The 24,111-nt window shown below is 32.5% G+C and overlaps 2 protein-coding genes across 2 annotated transcripts; both read left to right on the top strand.

The window, feature by feature from the left end:
* The first annotated feature begins 9,645 nt into the window (after nt 1-9,645).
* On the top strand, nt 9,646-12,820 carry LOC147405518 (vignain-like). Its single transcript, XM_086433274.1, has 4 exons — nt 9,646-10,130; nt 10,404-10,636; nt 11,935-12,075; nt 12,412-12,820. Exons 1-4 carry the CDS (start codon nt 9,683-9,685, stop codon nt 12,619-12,621), a joined length of 1,032 nt encoding a protein of 343 aa, XP_086289400.1. The 5' UTR covers nt 9,646-9,682; the 3' UTR covers nt 12,622-12,820.
* Nucleotides 12,821-20,070: 7,250 nt separating this feature from the next.
* On the top strand, nt 20,071-23,159 carry LOC147405517 (vignain-like). Its single transcript, XM_086432710.1, has 4 exons — nt 20,071-20,605; nt 20,952-21,187; nt 22,395-22,535; nt 22,784-23,159. The coding sequence occupies exons 1-4, from the start codon at nt 20,158-20,160 to the stop codon at nt 23,006-23,008; spliced, it is 1,050 nt and encodes a 349-aa protein (XP_086288836.1). The 5' UTR covers nt 20,071-20,157; the 3' UTR covers nt 23,009-23,159.
* Nucleotides 23,160-24,111: the final 952 nt, after the last annotated feature.

The raw sequence follows: 24,111 nt of genomic DNA, 5'->3' as shown, positions 1-24,111 counted from the left end.
TTTTCTCTCATTTTAGTGCTCCCTATCATTCATTATTTTTATGCTAATTATCTGCAATTCATCAATCTTAGAAAATCCATTAAAACTCTTCTATCCTGTTCACACAAGAAGGCCATAAACTCTATAAAGTCCAACCAAACCTCCAACTTACTGTTACCATTCTAAAAATCTCTACAGACCTCTCTAAAGCCACCTAAAAAAAGTTTGAACCCAGCATTCTGATTTTTAACTCTTTTTAGTTTTGCCCAACACTAAAAGAACTAAAACCAAAAACTGAAGAAGCTAACAATTTAACATATACTCACAAGAGCTTCATGTTATAAAAAGGGAATACAATAGCTTCCTTCCTTCCATCATACTTTATATTTAAAAATATTGTTTTTTGGATGAGTAAATTTAAGATGATTATAACAACAAATTGTTTTCAAATAAGTTTCTAAATAACATGGTTTTTAAATTCAGGTGCAGCTTTTTGAAAATGTTAGCGCGTCCATCAACGTGCAAATGTAAAAGATTGAAAAATTCGACAACAAAAACCGCAAATGTTAAGAGAAACAAAATCAACCAGAACACCACAAATAGATCAAGCAAAACTAGATTTCTTCTACGAATCAAAGCAACCAAAGCACACTTCAAATCTAACAACCTTAATTGAAATATCAGCGAAAGATCTAAAGTGATTATCTGACCAATCCAATTCAGAACAAAAACTTATAAAAACTCAAAGAAAAATAAATGTCGATTCTAAGGTTTTTGTTTAAGATCTTACAGGTTTGTTAGACGAGTTCCTTATCGAAATCGAAGATGAATAGGATTGAAACGAGCTTCACATTCTCCAAATCAAAGACGACGAGGGTCGAAACGAACTTCACCATCTCATAATCGAATATGAATGGGGTTGAAATCAACTGCACCTTCTCAAAATCGAAGAAGAATAGGGCTGAAATCGATTTCAATCAAAAAAATCTTTGAAATCAATAGAAGAAATATAAGAAGGGAGGGATCGATGGGAGATATTATCGTTCTAGTTAGAATGAGAGTCCTGAGAGGTTTCTCTCGATTTTTTCTAGATGTAAAAGAGATGAGATGAAATTGACAGAGAGAGAGAGAGAGAGAGTATGTGTTTTTCACAACATCTGCAGATACAGGGAGATAGAGGTTTTTAGCGAAATTTCGTAATGTTTGGCGCACGCAGCCATGTCTACAGTAGCGCCTGTTTTGGCTGCCGCTACAAATGTGTTGCTAAAAGCAACTATTTTTGTTGTCTTTACCTATATAGATTAAAGCATTTTTGCAATTTTCTATTAATCTTTCCAAGGAGACTCAAGTCAAGGCTTATGTCATCAGTTTGTAAACACAAAGGGGTATCTCAAATATTGACCAAAACCTGGAGGGGTATGGGTAAATCATCTAAATATTTTGTAGGTAAAAATGCATCAACCCAAGATAGATATGAGGCTATTTTTTTCGATTCTTTCCCTTCCAGGTTATGGGGGAGTCAATGGCTCGGTTCGATCCAGTTCTAAGGCATTTAAAATCATAAGCATTGTATTTTTCCCATTCTGGTTCATGTCAGTTTGGTTTCGATTCCAATTTCAAAGTGATTAGAACCACAATAGTAACTGTCAAAAAAGACGGGAACCCATCGATTCCACTTCTTAAGAATCAAGTAAAAAAAACATTTCAAATCATTATAAAATTTTCTTTTTCTTTCAAAAAAATCAATATATTATTAAAAAATTATTAATTTTAATTATAATTTGTTATACTATGAATTTCTTCTCCAGGTCTAGGGGAAGTCTCACCCATAGAGTGGGGAAACCCACGATAAGCAAAATAATAATAATAATAATAATAATAATATAAGATAATGATATTCTTCAAAAATAGAACTTATCTTCTTTAAAAGTAATAATTTTTAGAAGAAATAATTCATTTTAAGCTCCAACCCATAGTGTATATGAAAAATTGAAGAATTTTTATAACATTTGTTAATTTTGAAATAAAAGAATACTTTAAATCATGTAAGGTATAAAAAAAAATAACAAAAAAAATTGGTTTCAGATACCCATCAGATAGAACCTAAGGGTTTCAATTCCTATGTGTTCTATTCCATTTTAGATCCGACTCTAATCAGTTCCACTAAAAAGAGAATCAAAACCAGGATTTTCGATTTTGATTAAATAGGTACCCATTGACATCCCTACATGTTACCATTAATAAATTAGTTTAGCTCCCATACTATTGGGAGTTAGGTTGCCATCCAACTCCCAAATTTCCTATGAATATTGGCACAACCCCTTGATAAAGTTAATGTTTAGATGCCCAAAAATTGAATTTCTTCTTTTCTTATACGAGCTTTATAAACAGGCCTATGGATGTATCCAAGCCCATGATGAACAAATACCCAAGTAAGTAATCTACATGTCATCAACTATACTGATTTCTAAAGTAGATATCCATACAGGCTTTTAAGTAACAAGTAAAATTCTTATATTTGAACAAAACATGTATATTTATTACATTTGAGCTTTAAAATGTATTTTATCTAGATGCAAAAAAATAATAATAATAAAACAACGACAAAAACTAAATTTTAGCGACACAAATATGTTGTTAAAACCACAAAACTTTAGTGATGAAAAAAACAATTTCAAAATTTTCCGCCATGGAATGGTTATTGCTAAATATGGCAATATTTTATTCACACCACTAAAAGCATGTTTTTAGTGACAAAAAAATTGCCACTAAAAAACCCAACATCTTTAGTAGAAAAAAATAAACAAATAAAGTCTCCACTTTTGAGTTGTCACTAGTTGTTGATATTATAGTATATATTTTTAGTGCAAACATCTTATTTTCACTACCAAAAGGTATTCTACAGTGGCTAAAAGAATTCAATAATGAATCCGACTAGCCAAGTTAGTTAGGATTGAACCATTACTAAGGGTCATTAGGCTCTGTTTGAGGGATACAAAAACATGATCAAAACTAGATTATGATCAAAATATATTTATGGGGGAGCATTCAATGGACATATGTAAAAAAATCTTTTTTCAAAATATGAGTTAGATGGTTTTGGATTGAGATGATTTTTTTTTATTATGAACTCTATGACATGGTAATGTCATCCTTACAAAAAATCAATCTAATCTAAAACTTCTTAATCCATCAGAAGTGGATTGCAAATTACTAGTAAAAAAATCAAATTTTGAAAAATAATTGTTTTTACTTTTATTTTTATTTATGTCTCTTCAATGCATAAATATAGGGAAGGGATCAACAGCCAACATTTTAGACAAAATTTTGTCTTATATGACTAAAAAGTTTTGAAATGAAATGATTTTTTGTGAAGATGATTTTTATAAGCGGTAGATCATCCTCTCAAAAAAATCAACCAATTCTAAAACATGATGTGATTCTTTATGTAAAGGACAAACTTTTATGAATTTTGAAAAAAAAAAAAATCTCAAAATGTTAATTTTCAACATTGAATTTCAATTTTAAGTTTGGAAGTTATGGATGTTGGACAGACGACACCTACTATGCCTAATTCTTAGGAATTAAACATGTATTTTTTGCTCTTAAAAAATCGGGTCCACATAATTAGTTAAGAGTGTAGTTTTGGCTCTCCATTAATTTGATGATTTCGACCTATTGAAAAAAATAAAATTACAATGAAAATTTCGATCACCGCTCTGTAAGTCATTATATGCCAACTTAATTTTGTAAGAATCATTTAATTGTATTTACTGTAGTGCTTATTATTAACAAAAAGTGAAACCCTTTCCTTACTCTACATAGTAAGATTTTGAGCCTTATTGCCAAGGGTCTCTTTGCTCAAATGGATTATCACATCAGAAGTCCAACACCAAATGCCCTCTAAGTTTCATCACAAAACAAACATAGAAATAAAAATTCAATTTTTTTTTTCTTTTGAACTAGATCCAAGGTTTTGAAAATGGACAGCTGTCAAAATTTCATACACGTAACTCCCAAACTTAAAACTAAAATGAAATTTAATAATGAAAAATAATTTTTTTTAGGGTCGGATCATATTTTTGGATGTAGAGAGGTGAGCCCAACCCTTAGAAAGGGTGACATCCTTACTAACTTAGTAAGGCTATAACAAAATTAAAATATAAACTATGGGGTCAAATCACCCAACAGACCTAGTTCTCAAGTCCAGTCCAAAAGATCAATTACGCCTAATCCAACCAACCTCATTATTAAACTGGCCTTGTAACACCGTCCAAGCTCAATCCACGCTGGGTTGGTCAGACCGGCACATTGTTTCATTGACCCGTCAATGACGTGAATCTCACGTATGACAGTTGTTGTCTATTTTTCATGAGTTGAGGGTTGAACACCAACCCACTATTCACCTTTTCGTTAATATGGAATAACTCTATTCAGATCATATGATATGGAGACTAGTTGGCTTGTCCAACATCGACCTAAGTAGTAGTAATAATAATAATAATAATAATAATAATAATAATAATGAAAATGCTGGAATGACACAAAGCTGACACAAATGATGTGGTGGCTCACATATAACTGTAGATGCTTTTTACTCGTATCTAGCGAAAAAACATCTATGGTAATGTGCACGACACCACGTCATTGTGTCTCTCTTTGTATCCCAGCACGATTCTAATAATAATGATAATTATCTTAATTTCTTTGGCCTATGTAGCATTTCCAACATATGCCTTGAATAACCCTGTTATCTCTCCTATAGAATCTTATGGTATGATTAAAATAATACTGAAATGACTTCAAAGATTTATCTCATTTCACACTTTCTTAACGTGAAAGTGTGTACGAACCATAGATGTTTTTCATTGAGATACAAATGAAAAGCATCTATGATTTTGTTCACACCTCCACGTCAAGAAAGTGCAAAATGAGGGCAATCTTGAGGTCACTCCAATTGGGGTTGGAGGCAAGATTTTGCCCATGTGAGGGCAAACCAAGAGTAGAACAAATTTTGTGGGGGTAATAATAAGTGAAAAAAAAATAGTTATGGGGGGCAATTAAAAGTGAAATTTTTTTTTTTTTAAGAGCAATAGTGACAGATTTTTTTTTTATCTCTCCTACTAAAATATGTCACAATAGCTCATTAATCCATAGACTTTGAAAATTCTTGTGGGGGCAAGTGCTCCCACTGTAAATCCTCTCCTGGCTCTAGCACGACTTGCATGATTAATACCCCAAAAAATAAGTGAATAATAATGACATTAACAGCAATAATTATCACTAGTAATGATTTCTATTTCTTTATTTTATTAAACTTATAGCTAGAACTTCTCATTAAATATGTTTTATTTATCCTAAATAAAAGATAAAAAATACACGTCACATGACCTAGGCAAGTTATTGTTTTTATTTTTCTTTTGATTACTAAGTATCCCTCTAGACAATAGACCAAGCTGTATCTAAGCTTTGCTCACTCCATAGACCATGGTCTTGTCCAAGGACTGGTCCCGAGGCAATTGGATTATGTTATATTGCTCGAGGAGACAATTGAGTGAGGAGATTAACTCACTAGTCACATTGACTTGTATGAAGTGACTTGCCCCATATTGAAAATCTCATCCAAAGTTTATGAAAACTTTCTCAAATCAATAGAAGTTGGCATTTTGATATAAAATTATCAATTTTGTATCACTTAAATACTTGCAACCTATATAAAATAAGATTTTGTGATTGAACATCTACTAATATAACTTGTTTCAGCTAACTTAGTTGGTAAAGTCTATGGATGATGATACTATAAACTTATATACAATTTTTGATAACACAAAGTTGCTAATCTCATTAAAATAAGATTTTCTAACTAATTAAATAAAATTATATAGAACTTCTAATATAAATAATAGTTATTTAAATATAAATATATATTATAACAAAATCTAAACCAATTTTAAAGGATTTATGATGTAATCGAATCATGATTAAGTCTAGAAGAAGACCATCTTCTTTCCTCTGGATGAATAAGAAACTTGAATTCATGAGAAAAATAAAAAAGTACTTTTTTATGATAATCTGGAGTTTGATTTATTATTATTTTTTTTTTTTGAAGAGAGGGGGGAGGGGGAGGGGGGGGGGGGGGGGGAGAGGGGGGAAGGGATAGGCAAGCAAGGAGTTAGTGATAGCAAAAGTGAAGTTGGCTTCAACAAGATTTAAAACTATTTTGCAGATTAACACTCCTCAAGCCTTACCAACTCTGTTAAGTTGGTAACTTTAGAAATTAGATTATGATCAAAATATATTTATGGGGGAGCATTCAAGGGACATATGTAAAAAAATCTTTTTTCAAAATATGAGTTAGAAAGTTTTGGATTGAGATGATTTTTTGTGATTATGAACTCTATGACGAGAATGTCATCCTTACAAAAAATCAATCTAATCTAAAACTTCTTAATCCATCAGAAGTGGATTGCAAATTACTAGTAAAAAAATCAAAATTTCAAAAATGATTGTTTTTACTTATATTTTTATTTATGTCTCTTCAACGCATAAATATAGGGAAAAATGATATGAGGCTATTTTTTTCGATTCTTTCCCTTCCAGGTTATGGGGGAGTCAATGGTTCGGTTCGATCCGGTTCTAAGGCATTTAGAATCATAAGCATTGTATTTTTCCTATTCCGGTTCATGTCAGTTTGGTTTCGATTCCAATTTCGAAATGATTGGAACCACAATAGTAACTGTCAGAAAAGACTGGTACCCATCGATTCCACTTCTCAAAAATCGAGTAAAAAAAAAAACATTTCAAATCATTATAAACTTTTCTTTTTCTTTAAAAAAAATCAATATATTATTACAAAATTATTAATTTTAGATCTGTCTAAGGGTTTCAATTCCTATGTGTTCTATTCCATTTTAGATCCGACTCTAATCAGTTCCACTGAAAAGAGAATCAAAACCAGGATTTTCGGTTTTGATTAAATAGGTACCCATTGACATCCCTACATGTTACCATTAATAAAATAGTTCAGCTCCCATGCTATTGGGAGTCAGGTTGCCATCCAACTCCCAAATTTCCTATGAATATTGGCACAACCCCTTGATAAAGTTAATGTTTAGATGCCCAAAAATTGAATTTCTTCTTTTCTTATACGAGCTTTATAAACAGGCCTATGGATGTATCCAAGCCCATGACGAACAAATACCCAACTAAGAGATCTACATGTCATCAACTATACTGATTTCTAAAGTAGATATCCATACAGGCTTTTAAGTAACAAGTAAAATTCTTATATTTGAACAAAACATGTATATTTATTACATTTTAGCTTTAAAATGTATTTTATCTAGATGCAAAAAAATAAAAATAAAATAATAATAATAAAACAACGGCTAAAACTAAATTTTAGCGACGCAAATATGTTGTTAAAACCACAAAACTTTAGTGATGAAAAAAAAAATTTCAAAATTTTCCGCCATGGAATGGTTATTTCTAAATATGGCAATATTTTATTCACACCACTAAAAGCATGTTTTTAGTGACAAAAAAAATTGCCACTAAAAATCCCAACATCTTTAGTAGAAAAAAATAAATAAATAAACTCTCCACTTTTGAGTTGACACTAGTTGTTGATATTATAGTATATATTTTTAGTGCAAACATCTTATTTTCACTACTAAGGGTCCTTAGGCTATGTTTGTGGCATACAAAAACATGATGTGATTCTTTATGTAAAGGATAATCTGGAGTTTGATTTATTATTATTATTATTTTTTAAGGAGTGGGGTGGGGGGTTAGGTAAGCAAGGAGTTAGTGATAGCAAAAGTGAAGTTGGCTTCAACAAGATTTAGAACTATCTTGCAGATTAACACTCATCAAGTCTTACCAACTTTGTTAAGTTGGCAACTTTAAAAACTAGATTATGATCAAAATATATTTATGGGAAAGCATTCAATGGACATATGTAAAAAAATCTTTTTTTCAAAATATGAGTTAGATAGTTTTGGATTGAGATGATTTTTTGTGATTATGAACTCTACGATGAGAATGTCATCCTTACAAAAAATCAATCTAATCTAAAACCTCTTAATCCATCAGAAGTGGATTGCAAATTACTAGTAAAAAAATCAAATTTAAAAAATTGCTTGTTTTTAATTATATTTTTATTTATGTCTCTTCAACGCATAAATATAGGGAAGGGATCAACAGCCAACATTCTAGACAAAATTTTGTCTTATATGACTAAAAAGTTTCGAAATGAAATGAATTTTTGTGAAGATGATTTTTATAGTCGGTAGATCATCCTCACAAAAAAAATCAACCAATTCTAAAACTTCTAACCCCATAAAAAGTGATTACAAATTAACGGTAAAAATTGACGGTTCACGATTCTTCATCTTATAAATTAGGGTTAGAAATTTCACAACTTGCTGGTTTTTTCTCATCATAAAGATAATTCTCACAAAAAATCAGCCCATTCCAAAAATTTTAACCCATACAAGAGGAAATGCTTTGTCTAAAATGTTGTTTAGAATTTTGTCAAAAGAACACCACCCATATAACTATCCCTTACTATTGTTTAGATATACTTTCAAACTTCTAATTAATTTAATTCCACTAATACAACAATTATAATTAGTCAAAATAATACAACTTATTTGAATAGTAAATTTGAAAAATTAATAAATAAAAAAATTAATTAGACTAAAACATTTCCTACTTAACATTAAAACACTCAATAGCGCGCAACATTACAAGGGAGAAGAGAAGATCCTCTTAGTGTGTTTTTTCTATAGCACTCTTACCCTTAATACTTTTTCAATAGTTGAATAAAATAAATAAAACCTCAGCAACAAAATTATACCCATTTGAAGCTAAGGTGCATTGACTCGTACGAGTCAACTAAATAAGATGGGTAAGTTGAACTTTGGAAAAAACTTTCCTCGTGTTTCAGAAGTCCCTTAACTCACGAACTCCACGACCTACTCAGTTGCCTCCAGTCTCCTCTATAAGATGAGGTCAAAGTCAAACTACTTAGCATGTTTAATAATACCGTGATAACCGCTAAAAGAACCTCTCTCTTTTTTTTTTTTTTTTTTTTTTCTATTTTGGGGTAAGTAATATTTTTGACATTCCCCTCTGATTTTAGTGAATATTTGAATATCCTCCCCCCTGTGTTTCAAAACTGATTAGATTACATCTCCCTTGACCGTGGTCTTCCAAATAAGAATAATGGTAAATGACTGAAATATCCTCATATTCTACTTATTGCCTAAATCCTTTTCAAAAATATAATTGGTAAGTTTTTTGGAAGTGTTGATGAACAGATTTTGCCACTTGTTCACCATAGGATTTGCTTAAAAAAATTATAATTTTTTCCCAAACCAACCTAAGGATTAAAGAACTTTGAGGTGAAAATAAAAAGTTTTCACGTAAAAAGGGTTGAAGACAAGGTTATTTTGGATTTCTCTAACAGATAAAAAACATGGTCAAGGGATATGCCATTAGTTTGAAAATGTTCAAGGGGTATATCAAATATTTACTTAAGCCTGGAGGAGGTATATCTAAATTACTCTTCTCCTTTTGATTTTTTCTCTTGTTTTTCACATGTTGAAAGATTATAAAAGGGGATGCTCACTTGCATGACAGAGTATATTTCAAACATCTTCCCTTTCAATATCTTCATTTTGTTTGGGATTCATAAGCTATGGAGATGGCCAAGTTTGTATTGGTAGCTCTCTCCCTAGCTTTGATTTCGGGATTTGTCACTAGTTTCGATTTCAATGAAATGGATTTGAAATCTGAAGAAAGTCTCTGGGACTTATACGAGAGGTGGCAAAGCAATCACTCTGTTTCTTTGGACCTCATCGAGAAATCCAAGCGTTTCAATGTATTCAAGGAGAATGTCAAATATATTCACAACTTCAACAAGAAGGATGGCTCCTATAAGTTGAAATTAAACAAGTTTGGAGCCATGACAAATGATGAATTTAAGAGCATTTATACAGGATTGGAAGTAAAACACTCCAAGATGCCTCGAGGGGATCGACATGAAAATAGGAGCTTCATGTATAAGAAGGTGGGAGACCTCCCTCCTTCGGTTGATTGGAGGAACAAAGGTGCAGTCACCAATGTCAAAGATCAAGGCCGGTGCGGTAAGTGTCTTGAAACATATATATTAATTACATATGAGTTATGGCTCGAAAGCGTTTTTTGAACCATGTCATTTATTTCTTATAACAAAAGAAACTAAGAATTGCAGGTGCCGACTAGCTTAGTTGGTTAAGTCTTTGGGTGATGTTGGCTAATGTTTGATTGGCATTTGGTTGTGTGATATATATATTCTACTATTTGATGTGTTATAAAAATAAAATAAAGAAGTACATAAATTCTACTATTTGATTTATTTTATCATGTTGATATTACAGGTAGTTGTTGGGCATTCGCAAGTGTAGCTGCAATTGAGGGCATAAACCAAATCAAGACGAACAATTTAGTTTCCTTATCAGAGCAACAATTGATAGATTGTGATACTACTAATAATGGTTGTAAGGGAGGCAATAAAGTACTTGCATTTGAATACATCGAGCAAAATGGAGGGATAACAACAAAGAACAATTATCCTTATCGAGCACAAGAGGAGACTTGTGACACAAATAAGGTAGATTAGATTTTGTTAAACTAAGAGAGAATAATTATCCTTCCTTTTCGAGGTATTACCGATTCAAGTATGGTGAAATTATCGTGGCAAAAAGGATTTACAAAATGCCATTTTCATTTTGATAAGCAACTAATTTTTTTCAATATCGTATATTTTATATAGTAACAAGTAGTTAAATTTATCTTACTACTTTTATTGGGGCTGTACAAAATACCCGTTACCCGCTCCAAAAATGTGCCCAAAATTGATCCGAATCTGAAAAATACTCAAATCGAACCTCACACAACTTATTTTGGTTCGGTTACCGTTTCTATGACCTAGAACCAACCCAAACTCCTAATCAACCCATAAAATACCTTATACCCGTACCCGATAATTGTAAAATATTTAGATTTTTAAGTTAAAAATATTTACAAATGTCTTATATAATTTGCATATACTCTATTTTTTATAAATTTTTCTGATGCAGTAATATTTATATATTTATAAATTTGAACTTTTGTTTAGATTTAAACTTTAAACTAACCTATATAAATAAATCAAATTTCAACTTCAAATATTTTAAATTTTAGTATATTTTAATATATGCTCAAAGCTGTACCGGATCCGAACCTGTACCATAAAATACTTGAAAAATCAGGTTTGGGTAGGGTACGGTATATCTTTTTTATCTTTACCGATACCCAGCCCATATTGAAAAATTAATGGGTCGGTTCCAATTTCATGTATATCGGATCTATACCAGAAAAATCAGATCGGGTTCAATTTTGGGTACCCAAAATTACTACCCTGCCTTTTACTATATGAAATATATTGGTATTTTTTTGTTAATTCAATGTAAAATTGGGTCATTACTCAATAGCATAATTTCTTACAACAGGGCTGTAAAAGGAAATTACTATCTGTAAATATAGAAAGATTACAATTTTGAAAGATAAAGTTGCTGATTAAAGCAATAATTTACTATTTTTGTAAGTATTTTCAGACCCTACTAACACCATAAGCAAATATATTATTTTGAAAATAATGATTTTAATCAAAATCAATGATGGGATTATATAGGAACGATTTTATTTACTACAATAAACCAACTATTTAGACACAAGATCCAACAGTTGAGGTTTAAACCCAATCTTGGTAACACACATCTCGAAGATACTTATCCCAAGTATAAATATCAACCATTGGATTTTGTGTTTGAACAGTAGGGATCATGCTTTTTTTACGTGAGTCATTCTTCATGAGTATATATAATTGATTATAAGTGACATGGAGATAACTATATTCTGATTTTGTAGGAAAAATCTGATTTGGTGACAATCGATGGACATGAAATAGTACCTGTCAACGATGAGAATGCCTTGATGAAAGCTGTTGCTAACCAACCAGTAGCTGTCAGCATAGACTCTTCTGGTTCTGGCTTCCAATTTTACTCCAAGGTATTTCATTATTTTGATTAAATTAGAACAACAATCAAGCTTAATTATGAAAATGATCCAAGAAATGAAAACTCAGCTGTTTTACATAAGTATCCCTTTGATTCACATCCCTTAAGGAATAATCTGAGGCCAAAAATATAACTTGGGTTAACACATTTAGGCTTAAGGTTGGATCATTAAAAAGACCAATCTCAGCCCGTTTATCTAAGCAACGTTAAAATTGAGCTCGAGAAGAACACAATGAACTCATATATAAAGTCCATTTCGAGACCCATATTGAAAAAGCTTATTAGGGGAGTGGTATTAGTCTTTGTTTTTAATTGACTATGATCACAGGGTATATTCACTGGACCTTGCGGCAAAGACCTACATCATGCGGTAACAATTGTGGGCTACGAGACTGATTACTGGATAGTGAAGAACTCATGGGGAGCTAAATGGGGAGAACAAGGTTACATAAGAATGCAACGTGGTGTGACCGACAAAGAGGGATTATGTGGTATTGCCATGAGAGCTTCATATCCAATCAAGGCCTCAGCTAACTAAAGGACCATTTTGCAAGGACAAAGTCTACATATAGTTATAGCTTGGAAAATATTTTTTCAGTAATTTTAATGCATTTGGTTACTTTATATATTGTATCAGTGTTTTTCTTTACTGTTCTAATCTAAGAATGAAAATGTAATTTAGAAGTTACTTTCTAAAATGAATTACCACTCGTTTTAGTGTTATGGAAGCTCTCAACTTACCTGCTATCTTCTTTCTAACACCATGTGACAAGTTTCAGCAAAATAAAACATAACAAAGTTGTTTGGCTCTTTACTTATATAGATTAAACCATTTTTGCTGTTTTCTATTAATCTTTCCAAGAAGACACAAGTCAGGGCTTATGTGGTCAGTTTGGAAACACAAAGGGGTATCTCAAATATTGACCCAAATTTGGAGGGGTATGGGTAAATTATCTTAAATACTTCATAGGTAAAAATGCATCAATCCAAGATAGATATGGGGCTATTTTTTTCAGTTCTTTCCCTTCCAGGTTATGGAGGAGTCAATGGCTCGGTTCGATCCAGTTTGAAGGCACTTAGAATCATAAGCATTGTATTTTTCCCATTCCAGTTCATGTTAGTTTCGATTTCGATTCAAATTTCGAAATAACTGGAACCAAAACAGTAATTGTTAGAAAAAACGGGAGTACTCATCGATTCCACTTCTCAAGAATCGAGTAAAAAAAACATTTCAAATCATTATAAACTTTTTTTATCCTTCAAAAAAATCAATATATTATTATAAAATTATTAATTTTAGTTATAAGGGGGGAGTCTCACCCATAGGGTGGGGAAACCCACGATAAGCAAAAAATTAATAATAATAATAAGATAATAATTTTTTTTTCAAAAAAATAAAACTTATCTTCTTTAAAAGTAATAAGTTTTTAGAAGAAATTATTCATTTTGAGCTCCTGCCCATAGTTTATATAAATAATTGAAGAATTTTTATAACATCAGGTAATTGGTTTCGGATACCCATCGGATAGAGCCTAAGGGTTTCAATTCCTGTGTCCTACTTCATTTTAGACCCCACTACTGAGAATCAAAATCAAGCTTTTCGGTTTTGGTTAAATGGGTACCATTGACACCCTTACATGTTAATATTAATAAAATAATTTAGCTCCCATACTACTGAGAGTTAGGTTGCTATCCAATTTCCAAATTTCCTATGCTTTCTACGTTACACTTTCCAAGCGTACTTACCTATGAATATTGGCACACCCCCTTGATAATAAAACAATGGCTAAAACTAAATTTTAGCGATGCAAATATTTTGTTAAAACCACAAAACTTTAGCGACGAAAAATAAAATTCAAAAATTTCCACCATGGAATGGTTATTGCTAAATGTAGCTATTATAATAGTTGTGGTATGGCAACATTTTATTCACGCCACTAAAACCCAACATCTTTAGTAGCGAAAAAATAAACTCTTTTTGAGTTGTCACTAATTGTTGATATTATAGTATTTTTAGTGCAAACATTTACACAAGTGGCTAAAAAAAATTTACTACTAAGAACCAATTTTCTTAAAATAACCGTTGATTCCAATCCTAGTACTTGTCATAAGTTATTCAAATTAATACAATAATGAGTCCGACTAGCCAAGTTAGTAAGGATTTCACCCTTACTAAGGGTCCTTTGGCTCAGTTTGTAGCATACAAAAACATGATTTGATTCTTTAGGGTTGTAGAGGACAAAATTTTATGAATTCTCAAAGTGTTAAATTTTCACCATTGAACTTCAATTTTAAGTTTGGGAGTTATGTGGAAGTTCGGTAGCCATCTATTTTCAAAATCTTGGATCAAGTTCAAAATAAATTATTTTTTGAATTATTATTTATTTTGGATAGATGTTCCATCTCATTTGGACTCCACCTCAATTGACTTTTAGATCAATGAGGGATGGATGGACAGGCGACACCTAGTATGCCTAATTCTTAGGAATTAAACATGTATTTTTTACTCTTAAAAACCAGGTCCACATAATTAGCTAAGACTGCAGTTTTGGCTCTCCATTAATTTGATGACCTGTTGAAAAAAATAAAATTACAATGAAAAATTTGACTCCTTGACCTGTCGTTACATGGTGTAGCGACGGCCAAAATTTCTATCACCACACTATAAGTCTATATGTGCCAACTGAATTTTGTAAGAATCATTTAATTGTATTTACTGTAGTACATATTATTAACAAAATGTGAAACCTTTTCCAAACTGCATGGTAAGATTTTGAGCCTAATTACTAAGGGTCTCTTTTCTCAAATGGATTACCACATCAGAAGTCCAACACCACAGTCCTCTAAGTTTCATCACAAAACTAAGATAAAAATGAAAGTTCAATTTTTATGTTTTATTTTTTATTTTTTTATTTAACTAAATCCAAGGTTTTGAAAATAGACGGCTACCAAACTTACACGCACGAAACTCCCAAACTTAAATTAAAATGAAATTCAATGATGAAAAATAAATTTTTTTTAAAATTCATAGAATTTCATCCTCTACAACTCTGGAGCGTTCGATCATGTTTTTGGATGTAGAGAAGTGAGCCCAACCCTTACTAAGGGTGACATCCTTAATAACTTATAAAGGCTATAACAATTAAAATATTAACTTTGGGGTCAAATCACCCAACAGACCTAGCTCTCAAGCCCAGTCCTAAACATGAATTACGCCTAATCCAACCTCATTATTAAACTGGCCTTGTAACACTGTCCAAGCTCAACCCACTCTGGGCTGGTCAGCCCGGCGCATTGTTTCATTGACCCATCAAAGACGTGAATCTCACGTATGATAGTTGTTGTTTATTTTTCATGAGGCGAGGGTTGAACACCTAATATGCGGGTCAATGAGAAATAAGCCAACCCTCCATTCACGCTTTTGTTAATATGGAATAACACTGTTAAGATCATATGATATGGAGACTGGTTGGCTTGTCAAACAAGGACCTAAGTAGTAGTAGTAGTAGTAGTAATAATAAGGAAAATACTGGAATAACACAAACCGATAAATAAAGGTGACACAAATGATGTGGTGGTACACACATAATCATAAATGCTTTTTACTCGTATCTTGTGAAAACACATCTACGATAATGCGCACGACACCACGTCCTTGTGTCCCCCATGTGTCTCCCCTTGTATCCCCCAACACAACTCTAATAATAATGGTAATTATCTTAATTTCTTTGGCCTATGTAGCATTTCCAACATACGCCTTGAATAACCCAGCTATCTCTCCTACAGAATCTTATGGTATGATTAGAATAATACTGAAGTGACTTCAAAGATTAACCTCATTTCACATTTTCCTGACGTGAAAATGTGTACGAACCATAGATGTTTTTCATTGAGATACGAGTGAAAAGCATCTATAATTTTGTTCACACCTCCATGTCAGGAAAGTGCAAAATAAAGTCAATCTTGAAGTCACTCCAACTGGGGTTGGAGGCAAGATTTTGCCCATGTGAGGACAATCGAGAGAGTGGAAATATTACAAGGGGAGAAGATCCTCGTAGTGTGTTTTTTCTGTAGCACCCTTTATACTAGGGGTGCAACTTGGTTAGGGTTGATTCGGTTTAGAGCAAAATTAGAATTGAACCGACCAAGGTCGGTTCTATTATATGGGAACCAGAACCGAATCGATTTGGTCTAGAATCAAACAAATCCAAACTGACCTTAATTCGATTTGGTTCCATTGGTTGTAAAAAAAAAAAATTTGTACAAATTTATCAATAAAATTATGTAAACAAATAAATTATGAAAAATTAAAAATCGAAAAACAAGATTATGAGATCACATAAAAAATTAGATTAATTAAAAAAAAAAAAACAACAGGATTTCTAAAATTATCAAAAAAAATTAAACAAAAACTACATAATCCAATTTTCATGAGAGGTACCTGCAGTCGCACACCCTCAACCACACACCGAGAGAGAGAGAGAGAAGCAAGATCGTCGGCCACCGGAGTTGAGAGCACACCTGTAGTCGCATGCAGGCAGCCTCACGTCGAGAGAGAGAGAGACGCCGTTGGCACCATAGTAGTCGGTGGTTACAAGTTGCAGCCGCAGAGACAAGAGAGAGAGAGAGAGAGAGAGAGAGAGAGAGAGAGAGAGAGTAGAAGAGGGTTTCGTTTATAAAAAAAAAAAAAAAAAATTACATTAAATAGGATTTTGAATCAGTTTTCGGTTTGGTTCGATTATTTATAAATCTTGAATCGAACCTATCAATTCTTATTTTTGTTAACTTGAAATCGAATCGTATTTAATTAAAACCGAACCAACCCAATTCAAAATTCACGGATTGATTTGATTTTTAGTTTGAACCGAATTAACTTGCACCTCTACTTTATATTATTTCAATAGTTGAATAAAATAAATAACACCTCGGCAACAAAATTATACCCATTTGAAGCTAAGGTGCATGACTCGTACGAGTCAACTTTCCCCGAGTTTCAAAAGTCCCTTAACTCACGAACTCCACGACCTACTTCAGTTGTATACGATCTCCTCTATAAGATGAGGTCAAAGTCAAACTACTTAGCATGTTTGGTACGTGTAGTCGAAGACACAAATCACTAATGCTGAGGTTACACAAGGTTTTTACTGCAATTCTCACAATTCCGACGTGGGATGTGCACATAACCATAGATGTGTTTCATCGCGATACAAGTAAAAACCATCTATGATTATGTACACATCTCACGTCAGAATTATGAGAATCACAATAAATCCTGTGTCACCCCAGCAGGACTCGATACAAATCTTTTACTTGTATAAAAATACCGTAACAACCTCTTTTTTTCTTTTTATTTTTTTATTTTAATGAGTCGTGGTGGGGTGACATATGGATTTACTGCGATTCCCACAATTCCGATGTGGACATGCATACATATACTGTGATTCTCACAATTCTGACGTGGACATGCATACATAACAGTAAATAATTTTTGCTCGTATCACGAGGAAATACATTTATATTATGTCCACATCCCATGTCATACTTGTGAGAATCATACTAAATTCTTTTTGTCATTTCAGCATTTTCCTTTTTTTTTTTCTTCTATTTTAATAAGTAATATTTTTGACATTTACCTCTATTTTAGTGAATACTTGAATACCCTCCCCCCTGTGTTTCAAAACTGATTAGATTACATCTCCCTTGAACGTGGTCTTCCAAATAAGAATAATGGTAAATGATTGAAATATCCTCATATTCAACTTACTGCCTAAATCCTTTTCAGAAATAATTGGTAAGTTTTTTGGAAGTGTTGATGAACAGATTTTGCCACTTGTTCACCATAGGATTTGATTGAAAAAATTATAATTTTTTCCCAAACCAACTTAAGGATTAAAGAACTTGGAGCTGAAAATAAAACATTTTCACGTAAAAGAAAGCTATTTTGGATTACTCTAACAGATAAAAAGCATGGTCAAGGGATATGTTAAGGAGTATATCAAATATTCACTTAAGCCTGGACAGGGTATTTCTAAATTCGCATACATCTTGAAAGATTAAGAATATTAGGACTCCATTCATCTCATTATAAAAGGGGATCCTCACTTGCATGTAGTGGCGGAGCTAGTAAGGAGCTGGTGGGGGCAATCCCCCCCTCCCTCCCCCCACCCTGAACTTTGAGACACCCCTATATTTTCAATTAATTACATGTCCTATTTGTCCCCACCCTCTCACCTCTCTCCCCATTTGCCCCCACACCCTTACCTCTCTCCTTCCAATTTTTGCCCCTACAAAATTTTGAGACACCCCTATATTTCAACTAATTACATGTCCCATTTGTCCCCATTCGCTCACCTCTCTCCCTCTAATTTGTCCCCACAAAACTTTGAGACATTCCTACATTTGCATTTAATTACATGCACCATTTGTCCCCATTCCCTCACCTCTCTCCCCATTTGCCCTTACACCCTCACTTCCCTCCAATTTTTGCCCTCACAGAATTTTGAGATACCCCCTTATATTTTCAATTAATTACATGTTTCATTTGTCCCCACTCCCTCTCCTCTTCAATTTTTTGTTGATGACATTGTCTTTTGATCGGGACTTTTCAAATATTAATTGGAGATGACCTAAATATCATTTTCTTTAACTTCTAACTAAAAACCTCTTAATTTCTCCCTAAAATCATTAATCTTCACTAAACAACTAACCATGGTTTGCCCCCACTACATGGAAATTCTGGCTTCGCCCCTATCTCTATCTTATTAATATATATAAACTTCACCAGAATATTTTTTTAATTAATTGGATAATTTGAATCAAACCACACATCCAAAAATGCATTCAATGTCTTGGATTATAAGTCACAAATCCGCCTAAGGATAATTACATCACTTTCATTTTATTATTTTTTAAAACGCTAGATTCCAACTCCTCCATCAAACAAATAATTGAGATAAGAAGAATAATGAATAATTGCTAAAAATCAATACTGATCGCCTAGGAACCAATACAAATTTTTTTTCTAGGGGTACATTTTTCTTGAAAACCTAAATCATCTCAACTGTTTATTTGACGAAGAGCCTCAACGAGAGGCTGAACTTTTATTTAAAAACATAAATAACATGCCCCATTTATCCCCATAAAACTTTAAGACACCCCTATATTTTTAACTAATTACATGTACCATTTGTCCCTACTCCCTCACCTCTTCAATTTTTTGTTGATGACATTGTCTCTTGACTTGACTGGGACTTCTCAAATATTAATTGGAAATGACCTAGATATCATTTTCTTCAACTTCTAACTAAAACCTTCTTAATTTCTCCTTAAAATCATTCATCTTCATAATCCAACTAACCATAGTTGTCTCCAGTCTCCTCTATAAGATAAGGTCAAAGTCAAACTACTTAGCATGTTTGGTACGTATGGTAGAAGATACAAATCGCTTACATGTTTAATAATACCGTAATAATCCCTAAAGAACCTCTCTTTTTTTTTCTATTTTGGGTAATATTTTTTACATTCCCCTCTGTTTTTTGTGATACCCTCCCCCCTGTGCTTCAAAACTGATTAGATTACATCTCCCTTGACCATGGTCTTCCAAATAAGAATAATGGTAAATGACTGAAATATCCTCATATTCAACTTATTACCTAAATCCCTTTTAGAAATAATTACTAAGTTTTCTGGAAGTGTTGATGAACATTTTTTGCCACTTGTTCACCATGGGATTTGATTAAAAAAATTATAATTTTTTCCCAAACCAACCTAAGGATTGAAGAACTTGGAGGTGAAAATAAAACGTTTTCACGTAAAAGAAGGCTATTTTGGATTACTCTAACAGATAAAAAGCATGGTCAAGGGATATGTCATTAGTTTGAAAATGTTCAAGGGGTATATCAAATATGCACTTAAGCTTGGAGGGGGTATATCTAAATTACTCTTCTCCTTTTCATTTTTTCTCTTGTTTTTCACATGTTGAAAGATTATAAAAGGGGATGCTCACTTGCATGACAGAGTATAGTTCAAACATCTTCCCTCTCAATATCTTCATTTTGTTTGGGATTCATAAGCTATGGAGATAGGGAAGTTTGTATTGGTAGCTCTCTCCCTAGCTTTGATTTCGGGATTTGTCACTAGTTTCGATTTCAATGAAATGGATTTGAAATCCGAAGAAAGTCTTTGGGACTTATACGAGAGGTGGCAAAGCAATCACTCCGTTTCATTGGACCTCATCGAGAAACCCAAGCGTTTCAATGTATTCAAGGAGAATGTCAAATACATTCACAACTTCAACATGAAGGATGGCTCCTATAAGTTGAAATTGAACAAGTTTGGAGCCATGACAAATGATGAATTTAAGAGCATTTATACAGGTTTGGAAGTAATAAACTCCAAGATGCTTCGAGGGGATCGACATGAAAATAGGAGCTTCATGTATGAGAAGGTTGGAGACCTCCCGCCTTCGGTTGATTGGAGGAAAAAAGGTGCAGTCACCCATGTCAAAGATCAAGGCCAGTGCCGTAAGTGTCTTGAAACATATATATTAATTACATATGAGTTATGGCTCATAAATGTTTTTTTGAATCATGTCATTTATTTCTTATAACAAAAGAAACTAAGAATTGCAGGTGCCAACTAGTTTAGTTGGTTAAGTCTTTGGGTGATGTTGGCTAATGTTTGATTGGCATAACAGCTAATCTGTTTCTTTTCTTTTTTAATTGAACCACCCTCCCTTATTTTCTTAAGTGTTTACATCCTCATTTGGTTGTGTGATATATAAATTCTATTATTTGATGTGTTACAAATAATAAAAAAAAAGTTCATAAATTCTAACATTTGATTTATTTGATCATGTTGATAGTACAGTTAGTTGTTGGGCTTTCACAACTGTAGCTGCAATTGAGAGCATAAACCAAATCAAGACGAACAATTTAGTTTCTTTATCTGAGCAACAATTGGTAGATTGTGATACTACTGAAAATTTTGGTTGTAAGGGAGGCTATTTGGTACCAGCATTTGAATACATCGAGCAAAATGGAGGGATAACAACAGAGAACAATTATCCTTATCGAGAACAACAGGAGACTTGTGACACAAATAAGGTAGATTACATTTTGTTAAATTAAGAGAGAATAATTATCCCTCCTTTTCGAGGTATTACTGATTCAGGTATGGTGAAATTATTGTGGCAAAAAGGTTTTACAAAATCACATTTCCATTTTGGTAAGCACCTAATTTTTTTCAAAATCGTTTATTTTATATAGTAACAAGTAGTTAAATTGATCCGAATCTGAAATCAAACCTAACACGGCTTGTTTCGGTTCGGTTACCATTTCTATGACCTAGAACCAACCTGAACTCCTAATCGACCTGTAAAATACCTTATACCCGTACCTGATAATTGTAAACTATTTAGATTTTTAAGTTAAAAATATTTACCAATGTCTTATATAATTTGCATATACTCTATATTTTATAAATTTTTCTGATGTAGTAATATTTTTATATTTATAAATTTCAATTTTTGTTTAGATTTAAACTTTAAACTAACCTATATAAATAATTCAAATATTTTAAATTTTAGTATATTTTAATATATGCTCGAACCGGTACCCGATCCGAACCTGTACCGTAAAATACTTGAAAAATCAGGTTTGGGTAGGGTACGGTATATCTTTTTTATCTTTACCAGTACCCAACCCGTATCAAAAAATTAATGGGTCGATTCCATTTTCATGTATATCTGATCTATACCAGAAAAATCGGATTGGGCTCCATTTTGGGTACCCGAACGTACACCCCTACCTTTTACTATATGAAATATATAGGTATTTTTTTGTTAATTCAATGTAAAATTGGGTCATTACTCATTAGCATAATTTCTTACAATAGGGTTATAAAAGGAAATTAACTATCTGTAAATGTAGAAAGATTACTATTTTGAAATATAAAGTTGCTGATTAAAGCAATAATTTACTATTTTTGTAAGTATTTTCAAACCCTACTAACACCTTAAGCAAATATATTATTTTGAAAATAATGATTTTAATCAAAATCAATGACAGGGTTATATAGGAACGATTTTATTTACTACGATAAACCAATTGTTTAGACACAAGATCCAACAGTTGAGGTTTAAACCCAATCTTGGTAACACACATCTCGAAGATACTTATCCCAAGTATAAATATCAACCATTGGATTTTGTGTTTGAACGGTTGGGATCATGCTTTTTTTACGTGAGTCATTCATGAGTATATATAATTGATTAATAAGTGACATGGAGATAACTATATTCTGATTTTGTAGGAAAAATCTGATTTGGTAACAATTGATGGACATGAAATGGTACCTGTCAACGATGAGAATGCCTTGATGAAAGCTGTTGCTAACCAACCAGTAGCTGTCTTCATGGAATCTTCTGGTTTTGGCTTCCAATTTTACTCCAAGGTATTTCACTATTTTGATTAAATTAGAACAACAATCCGGGGCCAAAAATATAACTTGGGTTAACACATTTAGGCTTAAGATTGGATCATTAAAAAGATCAATCCCAGCCCGTTCATCAAAACAATGTTAAAATTGAGGTCAAGAAGAACACAATGAACTCATATATAAAGTCCATTTTGAGACCCATATCGAAAAAGCTTATTAGGGGAGTGGTATTTGTCTTTGAATTTAATTGACTATGATCACAGGGTATATTCACTGGACCTTGCGGCAAAGACCTAGATCATACGATGACAATTGTGGGCTATGGGACAACTGAAAATGGGACTGATTACTGGATGTTGAAGAACTCATGGGGAACTACATGGGGAGATCAAGGTTACATAAGAATGCAACGTGGCGTTACTGACAAAGAGGGATTATGTGGTATAGCCATGGAAGCTTCATATCCAATCAAGGCCTCAGCTAACTAAAGGACCATTTTGCAAGGACAAAGTCTAAATATGCTTATAGCTTGATAAATGTTTTTCAGTAATTTTAATGAATTTGGTTATTTATATATTGTATCAGTGTTTCTGTTTAATTACCTATCTAAGAATAAAAAATGTAATTAGAAGTTACTTTCTAAAATGAATTACTTCTCGGTTCATGTCAATTTCGGTTTCGATTCCAATTTCGAAATAATTGGAACCAAAATAGTAACTGTCAGAAAAGACGTGTACCCCTCGATTCCATTTCTTAAGAATCGAAAAAAACACATTTCAAATCATTATAATCTTTTTTTTTTCCTTTCAAAAAAATCAATATATTATTACAAAATTATTAATTTTAGTTATAATTTGTTATACTATGAATTCCTTTGAGGTCACCCTCCAACTTGGTAATTTTATTGTGCCGTCGCTAAAAGAATTACTGACGCTAGCAACTCCGACGAGTGCCGACGAAAAACCGATCCGTCGGTATAGTATTCTGCGATGGAATTATGGGGATTTAGCAACAGATCTAACCGTTGGTATAAGTCTCTTTTTTAGTAGTGTATGGGTTTGGTTGAAGGGGTTTATGCAAATTGGCTTTCCATTAAATTATCTGGCACCACCATTGCAAGCTATGATCAATGTGTGTATTGTTCTGTTCTTGATCCAATCAGTGGATCAAATCATTTTGATTCTCGCATGTTTCTGGATTAAATTTCGTAGATTGAAGCCCATTCCTTTGGTTGAATTGGCCAGAGATGTTGAAAATGGTTATTTTGAGGAGTACCCAATGGTTTTGATTTAGATCCCTATGTGCAATGAGAGGGAGGTATGAACATAAAGGTCTCGAATCCCTCACACTAGATTTCAGATCTCTAGTTATCCTTTTTTTTAATAAAAAATTTCTATTTTGAAGGCAATGTTCTAGTTATTTCTGTAAATTGTTTGACAAATTCGTGATTTGTATTGTAGATCTTTTATTCCATTTGTGTTCTCTTTAAAATTGTTATATAGACATCTCTTCTTTAAGGTTGACCATAGTAAACGTACATGAACACATGTTCATAAAGGAGAAGAGTGTGCGTGTCTTATGGTGGGTGTGT

Source organism: Akebia trifoliata, chromosome 3, assembly GCF_017979445.1.
Source record: "Akebia trifoliata isolate Shusen 1 chromosome 3, ASM1797944v1, whole genome shotgun sequence".
NCBI lineage: Eukaryota > Viridiplantae > Streptophyta > Magnoliopsida > Ranunculales > Lardizabalaceae > Akebia > Akebia trifoliata.
The sequence above is the reverse complement of the archived record's forward strand: the minus strand, read 5'-3'. Positions and strand labels throughout refer to the sequence as shown.